The sequence below is a fragment of the Rana temporaria genome, chromosome 10, assembly GCF_905171775.1.
Source record: "Rana temporaria chromosome 10, aRanTem1.1, whole genome shotgun sequence".
NCBI lineage: Eukaryota > Metazoa > Chordata > Amphibia > Anura > Ranidae > Rana > Rana temporaria.
The window spans coordinates 141,573,150-141,584,123 of record NC_053498.1 but is presented as its reverse complement, the minus strand read 5'-3'; the positions used below and the strand labels follow the sequence as shown (position 1 = coordinate 141,584,123).

Below are 10,974 nucleotides of genomic sequence, written 5' to 3'. Positions count from 1 at the left end.
AAATCCAGACTGAAGGGGATCATGGAGGTTATTTTTAGCAAGGTGGACGCTCAGTTGGTTGTAGACTAGACGTTCAAGGAGTTTGGATAAAAAGGGGAGCAAGGAGATGGGGCGTAGGTTGTCAAGATTGGACGGGTCCAGTGAGGGCTTTTTAAGTATGGGGCTGACTAGTGCATGTTTCAAAGAGTTAGGGAAGATGCCAGAAGAGAGGGAGAGATTGAAGATGTGGGTTAGAGAGTGTAGAATCGAGCCAGAGGGCGAACGTAGCATTTGCGAGGGAACAGGATCCAGAGCACAGGTGGTAAGATGGACGTTAGCAAGTAATTTAGCGACCTCGTCTATAGTGGTGGGGTTGAAAGAGGGAAGTAATGACTGTACCTGTAGGCATGAGGTGTGAGGCGTGGAGGGTATCTGAACAGTAGAGATCTCGTTGCGAATTGTGTCAATCTTCCACTTGAAGTGATTGGCGATCTCCTGGGCGGTGAGTGAGTTAGTGGGTGGAGGCAATGGAGGACGAAGGAGAGAGTTGAAGGTAGAGAAGAGTTGACGGGGACGGGATGATAAGTTTTTAATAAGGGTGATAAAATAGGTCTGCTTGGCAGTGAAGAGGCTAGAATTGTATATTTGGAGGGCAGATTTATACTGGGCGAAGTCTTCCTGGGACTTAGTCTTGCGCCACAGGCGCTCGAGAGCACGGCTATGTTTTTTCAGACTTCTAGTATCATTTGTTTGCCAGGGTTGAAGGGGACGGGGCCTTATTCTGCGTGTGGTGAGGGGGGCCAGTCTGTCCAGAGATGCTAGAAGTGAAGTGTTGTAGACTGAAGTGGCTAGGTCGGTGCAGGACAGGGGTGCAATTTTGTCATAGAGGTGGTCAGTCTCAGAGTATAGAAGAGAAGGGTTGATATGGTCCAGGTTTCTACGAGTGACTGTTAGGCATTTGGGGGGAGAGGATGTGGAGGAGAGTGAGAGAGTAAAATTAATAAGGTAGTGATCAGAGAGGGGGTAAGGATAATTGGAGAGGTTGCATAGAGTGCATAGGTGGGAAAAGACAAGGTCAAGAGTATTGCCTTCAGAGTGAGTAGGAGCATGTATCCATTGCTTCAGGTCAAAAGAGGAGGTTAGACTGAGAAGTTTGGAAGTTGCAGGAGTGTTAGCATTAGTAGGGATGTTGAAGTCGCCAAGAATGATTGTGGGGATTTCAGAAGAGAGAAAGTAGGGTAGCCAGGCAGAGAAATCATCAAGAAAGGAGGATACTGGACCGGGGGGGGCGGTAGATGACAGCTATCCTTAGAGAAACTGGGGAGAAGAGACGAATGCAATGCGCCTCAAATGAGGAGAGTGACATAGAGGGAGGTGGCTGAAGCACCTGAAAGGTGCTATGTGGGGCCAATAGGATTCCAACACCCCCTCCTTTGCGTCCACTGGGTCTGGGGGAGTGAGTCCAAAGAAGACCACCGTGAGATAGAGCAGCAGAAGACGCGGTGTCGGATTCATGAAGCCAGGTTTCAGTAATGGCGAGAAGATTAAATGAGTTAGCGATAAAGAGATCATGGAGGGGGGTGAGTTTGTTACAGACGGAGCGAGCATTCCAAAGGGCGCAAGAGAAAGGGAGTCTGGTCTTGGGAAGAAGGGAAATGGGAATTAGATTGTGTGGATTGCGACTGCATCCAGAGGGTGTAGGGCAATGGGTGCGTTGAGCACAGTTAGATGGAGGGCCAGGGTTTGGGGAGACATCACCAGAGGATAGGAGAAGTAGAAGGGTGAGGGAGGTAATGTGAGAATGCGATTTATATGAGGGGACATGCCCCAGCGATTTGGAGCATTGGGCATTTGGTTTTAGAATTAGCATGAGTTGGTGAGTGCAGTAATAAGAAGAGGACAGAAGTGAGGGTGATATATACAAGGTGTGGGGTGGCGAAGAGGGGTGAAGGGAAGACAGTTTAAGGATAGAAGACACAGCTATCAGAAGCAGTGGTAGACAGTACATTTTAGGAAGGGGAGGAAAAGTAAAACCTCCCAAAAAAAAAAAAAAAAAAAAAAAAAAGAAGTGATACCTGTATTCTAAAAGACAAGTCATTTAATACTTCTCCGCATTGTACAATCGCTCAAGTGCAGAGCCGAAGTGCTTCCACTTATAGAAACGCCCCACTTGAAGAATGAGCCCCAGACGCTATGAGCCCCCTGCTAATGCTTTTAGAAATGTAATTTTGCTGTGGTACTGTTCTAAACACAGGAAAGATGCGCTACTTTACGGGCATACTATAGACACCCCCAGGAATGATATTTAAAGGAACATTTCATTTTTATTGTTTCACTTTAAGCATTATTAAAATTAAAATTACTGCTCCTGAAAAAAATTCAGTTTAAAAAAAAAAAAAATTGCATTGATACCCTTGCGGCAGTACCCGAGTCCCCAAACCCTTTTTATGGCAATAACTTGCATATAAGCCTTTAAAATGAGCATTTTTGATTTTTCATGTTCGTGTCCCATAGGCACAAATTTTTTGCCTTTTCGCAAATTCAGGTGTGAACCGAACTGGGGGGATGTTCGGCCCAATTACTATTAATAATAAATCCTAATATATTTCAATGAGTACCATATTTGCCGGCGTATAAGACGACCCCCTAATTTTCCAGCTGGTTTTGGGATATACTCACTGTATAAAACGACCCCTCACTGTGCCATTATACATGCCTCACTGTGCAATTATACATGCCTCACTGTGCCATCAGACATGCCTCACTGTGCCATTATACATGCCTCACTGTGCCAATATGCCTGCCTCACTGTGCCAGTATGCCTGCCTCACTGTGCCATTATGCCTGCCTCACTGTGCCATCATACATGCCTCACTGTGCCATCATACATGCCTCACTGTGCCATTATACATGCCTCACTGTGCCAATATGCCTGCCTCACTGTGCCAGTATGCCTGCCTCACTGTGCCATTATGCCTGCCTCACTGTGCCATTATGCCTGCCTCACTGTGCCATTATGCCTGCCTCACTGTGCCAATATGCCTGCCTCACTGTGCATTATGCCTGCCTCACTGTGCATTATGCCTGCCTCGACGATCTTCTTACCTTCTCCTGTTTGCAGAGTTTCTCAGGCTGCGGGCGTCCATTATTCAAAAGACGCGCCTCCTCCTCAGGCTGTTCCGTGATAGGCGTAACACCAATTTTACCAGCAGAGCCTCTGTTCAGTGTTCCGCCTATCATGGATGTCATCTCGTCATCTCGCAAGGACGTCATTGTTTTGACGTGGACGTAAATTACGTCCAGCCCGATTTACGGACGACTAACGCAAACGAAATAAAAAAAATTAAATTATACGCGGGAACGACGGCCATACTTAACATTGCGTACGCCACCAAATAGCAGCTTTAACTATACGCCGAAAAAAGCCGACTAGAGACGACGAAAAAGAATGCGACGGCCGCTCGTACGTTCGTGGATCGTCGGAAATAGCTAATTTGCATACTCGACGCGGAAAACGACGGGAACGCCACCCAGCGGACGCCGAAGAATTGCATCTAAGATCCGAAGGCGTACGAAGACTTACGCCTGTCGGATCTAACCCAGATGCCGTCGTATCTTGTTTTGAGGATTCAAAACAAAGATACGACGCGGGAAATTTGAAAGTACGCCGGCGTATCAGTAGATACGCCGGCGTACTCTCTCTGTGGATCTGCCCCTGTGTGAATTATTGTAGATTGGGATAAACATGGTATAATAGTTTATTGATTAATTGGTATATGAACAGTGTTATTGTTTATTGATCAGTCGTACACAGTATTGATCAGCGATTGGGGTGTACACAGTATTGATCAGTGATTGGGGTGTACAGTGTTGATAAGTGATTGGAGTGTACACAATATTGGGCTGAACACTGTGTGAATTATTGTAGATTGGGATGAACATGGTATAATAGTTTATTGATTAGTATTCACACAGTGTTATGGTTTAATGATAAGTGATTGGGATACATGCAGTTCATAAAAGGCTCAGTGATTGGAATGTACACAGTATTATTGATCAGTGCATAACACGGCCTTCTTCCAGTCACACAGAAAAGGGCGCGCTCTGTGCTGTGACTGACTGGAGTGATGTGGCCCCTAAGGCGCGGAGGGAGTTTTTGGATCAGAAAGTAGTTCCGGGCCCTCAGTCCGCTCGCCGCGCACTTGGCGCCCTTGACGGCCTGTCCCCGCCCCTTTCCCCGTCCATGTGACGCCATCACGCCGAGAGGGCACGCACTCTTTATTGATTGTTCCTCCGGTCGGTGTGTTGGGGGGATTCTTCTTTTCGCGCGGTTCTGTGTGAGGAAGAGGTGCGTCGCCCCCCCGTATCCATCCGCCAGCCGGAGAACCAGCCGCCGCCGACCTATACCGCCCGCTTGAGGACAGACAATGTCGGCCTCCGCCACTCGTGAGAAGAGGAGCGCGGCCGCCTCGGTCTCCGCCGCCGCTGCTACCGCCACTACTAATAACGGGGAGAGCGGCGGGGCCGAGGCGGACGGACAGGAGTCCATGGAGAACTGCGGGGTGTGCCAAGCCCGACTGAACACCGAGCGGGAGCCGCAGCTGCTGCCCTGCCTGCACTCCGTGTGCCGCGACTGCCTGAGTCCCGAGCCCGCCGAGAGCAGCGCCGAGCCCGAAGCAGGTGAGAGACCCAGAGAGAGCGCGGGATATCCCGGCATGCCGCGCGGCCTGTCCCCGGCTTCCCCCTCCGCCCGGCACCACGAGGCCGCAGAACAAAGAGCGGAGCGGCTTCCGGGGGACGGGCCTTCCCTACAGGCCGAGCCAGGCGCCCCGCACGCCCCCTCCGCCCCCCTACACGGGGCAACCAGTGTTATTGTGTATAGGCCCCGGATGTCTCCCATAGCAACCTGCCTGCAACCACGTGATACACACGGGCCAGCACCACGTGCTGAGTGGCCGCGTTGTAATTGAGCGGCCAATCAGATCTCTACAGGCGACCCCACACCTTCCAATCTGGTTGTACAACCTTTGGAATCTTCCAGCGGTGATGGGAGAGTGAGCAAGAAGTACAACCCATGTATCTAATGCCCTCATCGTATCCAATATCATCTGAATACTGTTAGAGATGTGCAATTAGTGGACCTCCAGCTGTTGTAAAACTACAAGTCCCATCATGCCTCTGGGTGTCTTGCTATGGCTCGTGGGACTTGTAGTTCTGCAACAGCTGGATGTCTGCTAATTGCATATCTCTGCACTATAACTAGTTAAAGGGGGTTTGCCCTCTACCTGTGCGGGGGTGGGGGGCGTCTAGAGGATTGTAGCTCTGAGGGTCTGGTCCCACTATGACATGCATACAAATGTGCCTGCAGTGCATTGTTTCTGTGCATTTTTTTATGCCCTTTAAAGCGGGGGTTCACCCTTAGAGGGCACTTTTCCCCCTTCGCTTCCTGCGCGTTATTACTAGGGGAATCGGCAATTTATTTTAAAATATGTGCAGTACTTACCCGTTTACGAGACGCATCCTCTCCGTCGCTTCCGGGTATGGGCTTCGGGAATGGGCGTTCCTTCTTGATTGACAGGTTTCCGAGAGGCTTCCGACGGTCGCATCCATCGCGTCACGATTTTCCGAAAGAAGCCGAACGTCGGTGCGCAGGCGCAGTATAGAGCCGCACCGACGTTCGGCTTCTTTCGGCTACGAGTGACGCGATGGATGCGACCGTCGGAAGCCTCTCGGAAGGCTGTCACTCAAGAAGGAACGCCCGCTCCCGAAGACCCATACCCGGAAGCGACGGAAGAAGATGCAGCTCGAAAACGGGTAAGTACTGCACCTATTTTAATATAAATAGCCGATTCCCCTAGACCGAACGAGCAGGAAGCTAAGGGGAGATTTTTTTTTTTTTTTTAAATGGGTGAACTCCCGCTTTAAATATAATTAATTGTAGATCTTTTGGCCGTTTAACGCTATTAGATTTATAAGAATGTGTATCTTGTTTCTGTGCATTTTTATTTTGTTTTATGCGGAAGAGTGAGCCGTCCATTCATCTGCACTCTGAACCATCCATTTGACAGTTATCAATGGGATGGGCCCTTTAACTACCTTTTTAGTTGATTGTAGATCTAAGGACCCATCACACTACAGTGCATATGGAAAGGTGTGTATGTGTGTGTGTGTGTGTGTGTGTGTGTGTATGTATATGTATATATATATATATATATATATATATATATATATATATATATATATATATATATATATATATAATTTCTCCTATCTATCCATCTTTTCATCTGTAATAAGAGGTCCCTTTAGGCTTCATGTACACGGGACATTTAACCTCTCCTGAACGATTTAACTTGACGGCTAGGAAGCTTTGCTGCTTTTGCATGTCTCGTTAATCTGCTTTCGTGTCTAGAATTTTTTATTTTATGTCACAATGTAGAGTATAACATTTACGTTTACCAGCAACAGTGTGATTGTAAAGCTTTGTTTTATTTAAAAATGTCATACTTTCCCCCATTGTGTAGTTTTTTTTTTGCACGGTGGCCCTGAACCTCGACTTCTGTGGGCTCTCACGGCTCCTACCCCCTCATCGTATTTTAAAGAGGAAGTAAACCCAGTTACACATTTAAAAATAAAAAAACCTGCAAGATGGCGAGCTAGTATGACGAACATACTAGCTCATTATGCATGTACTTGCCTCGGAACGAAGCGCCAGAAGCCATCCTTGTGTCCCCCTCCGCATTCAATCGCCCTAGGAGGTTACTTCTGGGTATCGTCGGTGCTGTGATTGGCCGGAGCAGCGATGATGTCACTCCACGCATACGCGTGGAAGCTGTCAAATTTGGCATTGCTGAATTTAAGACGGCTATTCTCAGTGCGCCGTAGACAGCGGTGCCTGTCATTGGCAAATATCTCCTAAACCGTGCAGGTTTAGAAGATATTGCCAACAGGTAAGCTTTAGAGCCAGTTCACACTGGGGCGACTTGCGATCCGACTTCATGTCGTCCCAAGTCGCGCCGTAGAGAAAAACAATGGAAGTGAATGGGAGCGGTGTTAATACACACGACTCAAGGCGATCCGACTTCAGAAAAGGTTCCTGTACTATTTCAATCCGACTTGTAGGCGATTTGTACCCATTGAAGTCCCATTGGAAGTCGCCTCAGAAGTCGGATCACTGTCTTAACTGAAGTGACTTTCCAGGAAGATAACATACATTTCTCAGGCAAACCTCTCCTGCCCCCCTCCCAGAGCTGATTGTTGTTTTATTGGCCACTGGAAAGTCTCCTGTCCTGGAGACGACTCAAGTTGTGTTGTAAATCGCCCCAGATCGCCCTGTGGTTCATGTTTAAGTCGTGTCTGAAAGTCGTGTCGCCCTAGTGCAGGGGTCTGCAACCTTTAGGACATAAAGAGCCACTTGGACCCTTTTCCGAAGGAAAAAAAAAACTGGGAGCCGCAAAATATTGTACAGTATTGCATTTGCTGGGCATGTGGAGGTGGAATCTTATCTAATATTGTCAATATCAGATAAGATTCCACCTCCACATGCCCAGCAAATGCAATACTGTACAATATATCAGATAAGATTCCACCTCCACATGCCCAGGCTGGCCCCAGCCCCCAGCCCTAGACTAGGCCGCTCCCCCCCCCCCCCCCCCCCCCCAGTCCCAGACACTTCCAATCCACACATGATGCCGGTCCTCACCTGCGCTGCCTGCTCTAGTGCTCTTACTGTCTGTGTCACTCGTCGTCTGTCTCGCTCTCTTCGCAGGGCCACGGTATTTGATCCGGAGCGGAGGATATGTCGGGGGCTGAGCTGAGAGATCTCGAGTCGTGACAGGCTAAGGCGGGCGGGAGACTCCAGGCGCGTGCATGCGCCAGCGCCACCTGTGCCACGAGCACAGACAGGCCAGCTCTGTGGCCAGTCACATGACGTGCCGTGACCGAATCACAGGCCAGCTCAGGCCTGTGGCCACATGCCCCCCCCCCTGCAAGCCGCGCAGTAGATGTAATTGCGGTAACACCGCCCAAGTAATGGGAACGGCATTACCGCAAGGGTAAGAGTAATCAGGTAGATTACTCGTTACCCTCAAAAAGGTCCCCCGGAGCCGCGGCAAAGGTTCAAAAGAGCCGCATGCGGCTCCGGAGCCGCAGGTTGCAGACACCTGCCCTAGTGTGAACCGACTTATTGTAGGCTTACCTGTAGGTGTAAATGAGAAAAGTGTCTTTACAACCACTATAATGCATAGGATTACAACCCCTTTAACTACCTTTTTAGTTGATTGTAGACCTGAGGGCCCACTTACAATGCACATAAAAATGTACATATCGTGTTTCTGTACATTCCGTTTTTCCATACAGAAGGCTGAGCCATCCATCTGTTCATCTGTACGCTCATCCATTCATCGGTAATCAATGAGGAGGGCCCTTTAACTACCTTTAGTAGATTGCAGATCTAAGGGCCCGTTCACACTACAACTTGCATAGAAAGGTGTGCATATTTCCATGCAGAAGGGAGAGCCATACATTCATCAGTAATCGGTGGGCTTTTAACAATTTAGTTGATTGCAGATATAAGGGCCGTTTACACTTGAATGCATAAAATGTGTACAGGTGAGCCATTCATTGATCAGTAAGGTGGGTTGTATTCCCGAGCAGGGCTGTGGAGTCGGAGTCGAGGAGTCGGGGGAAATTTTGGGTACCTGGAGTCGGCAAACAATGCACCGACTCCTACTAAATTTAGATTGGAATTAAAAAAAAAAAAAAGCAAGTTTAAATGTCCCAATTCACAAAAAGTTATAATTAATGACTTCTCTACTGTAAGAATAAAGACCAATGCATGCAGTGCCTCACGTAACCGCAAAACGAACACGTTAAGTGACCGTGAAGAAGCATGCTTTTCATGTGCTTCACTATATGGCACGCAATACTTATACTTTCCATAGTGTTGTGTTCTGCTTTTACAGGGAACGCAGCGTCCATGTGTAACCTAGCCTCTCACTGATAAGGGATTAAATAAATATGTTTTTTGCAGGACTAGAGAGTGAGACACTTGTATAAGTGAAGGGAATGGAGGGCCAATAGTTCAAGACTGAAGCTGTAAACCATTGGAAAAACTGCTGTCATTTAGCTAAGGCTATAAAAACTTGTAAACTCCGATTGTTAGCTTAAACTTTAAACATGACTATGGGATTCTCCTAGGAAAATCATGTTTTAGAATAAAAAAACGTTGTTTTCATTGTGTTTGTCTTTTGCTTAAACTGTGCAATACAGTAGACCAGGGGTCTCAAAGTACCGGCCCGCGGACCGGTTTTAAATGGCCCGCAGGCAGGGCGTGTCCCGCGGAAGTGTAGATCGAGGTGCATGAAGAGTAGCGCAGGAAGCGTCTGTCATAAGTTCACTTGTCTCTCATGTCACACTGCTACTCCCCGGCGGCCCCTTCTCTCTTCTCGTCCATCCCCATTTGCTTGTGACATCATCTGAGATGGACGAGAAGAGAGGGGGGCTGCCGGGGAGTAGCACATCAGGGCACATGGCACATCAGGGTACAGGGCACATGAAACAGCACATCAGGGTACAAAGCCCAGCACATCAGGGCACATGGCACATCAGGGTACAGGGCACATGAAACAGCACATCAGGGCACATGGCACATCAGGGTACAGGGCACATGAAACAGCACATCAGGGTACAAAGCCCAGCACATCAGGGTACATGGCACATCAGGGTACAGGGCACATGAAACAGCACATCAGGGTACAAAGCCCAGCACATCAGGGCACATGGCACATCAGGGTACAGGGCACATGAAACAGCACATCAGGGTACAAAGCCCAGCACATCAGGGTACATGGGGTACCCTGATGTGCTGGGCTTTGTACCCTGATGTGCTGTTTCATGTGCCCTGTACCCTGATGTGCCCTGTCCTGATGTGCTGTGCCCTGATGTGCCATGTCCTGTACCCTGATGTGCCATGTGCCCTGTCCTGATGTGCCCCATGTTCCCTGATTGTGCCCTGATATGCTCTCATGTGCCCCATGTGCCCTGGTGTGCTCGTATGTGCCCTGATTGTGCCCCATTGTACCCTGATGTGCCATGTGCCCCATGTACCCGGATGTGCCATGTGCCCCATGTACCCGGATGTGCCCCATGTACCCTGATGTGCTGGGCTTTGTACCCTGATGTGCTGTTTCATGTGCCCTGTACCCTGATGTGCTGTGCCCTGTCCTGATGTGCTGTGCCCTGATGTGCCATGTCCTGCACTGTGCCACGTGCCCTGTCCTGATATGCCCTGCCGTGGCCTGTTGTGCTGTACCCCTATGTGATGTGCTGGGCTTTGTACCCTGATGTGCTGGGCTTTGTACCCTGATGTGCGCTGTGCACTCATGTGTGCTGTGCCCTGATGTGCTGTACCCTGATGGTGAGTGGTCAGTGTGCAGTGTAGTGGTCAGGGTTAATAATGCGTTCGCTGACACCAGTACTGTTTTTGAAGTTTGAAAGTTTGCATGCGGCCCCCCATGGGATATGGAAACTTGTCTTGTGGCCCTCAGGTAATTTGAGTTTGAGACCCCTGCAGTAGACTGTTGGCTTCCCAGCCAGTAGTCCTGTGGTAGGTTGCGTTTCTTTCCCTCAAGGAATGTATAAAATACATTCGCATATTAATACAGAGGAGTCGGAAGTACATAAAACTGAGGAGTCGGAACATTTATCTACCGACTCCACAGCCCTGTTCCCGAGGACCTGTTCACACACGTAAACATGTGTGCACAGTGCATCTTGTTTCTGTGTGTTCCATTTTCCATTGGAGAACCATCCATGCATCTGTTATTGGTGGGGAGGGCCGTTTAACTACATTTAGTAGATTGTAGATCTAAGGGCCCATTCACACTATAGTGTATATGGAAAGGTGTGCATCCCTTTCTTCCAATACAGAAGGGTGAGCCATCCATCTGTACTCTGAACCATCCATTTATCAGTAATCGTTGGGGTGGGCCCTAG

At 48.8% G+C, this 10,974-nt stretch overlaps 1 protein-coding gene across 2 annotated transcripts in view; it reads left to right on the top strand.

Moving 5' to 3' along the window:
* Positions 1 to 4,235: 4,235 nt before the first annotated feature.
* The window catches only part of TRIM28 (tripartite motif containing 28), a 28,837-nt gene continuing 22,098 nt past the window's right edge, over positions 4,236 to 10,974 (top strand). For both annotated transcript variants that reach the window (XM_040326446.1, XM_040326445.1), the window contains exon 1: positions 4,236 to 4,659. In XM_040326446.1, the coding sequence (XP_040182380.1) occupies positions 4,407 to 4,659 (253 nt within the window). In that variant the 5' untranslated portion in view covers positions 4,236 to 4,406. The remainder of the gene's footprint in view (positions 4,660 to 10,974) is intronic.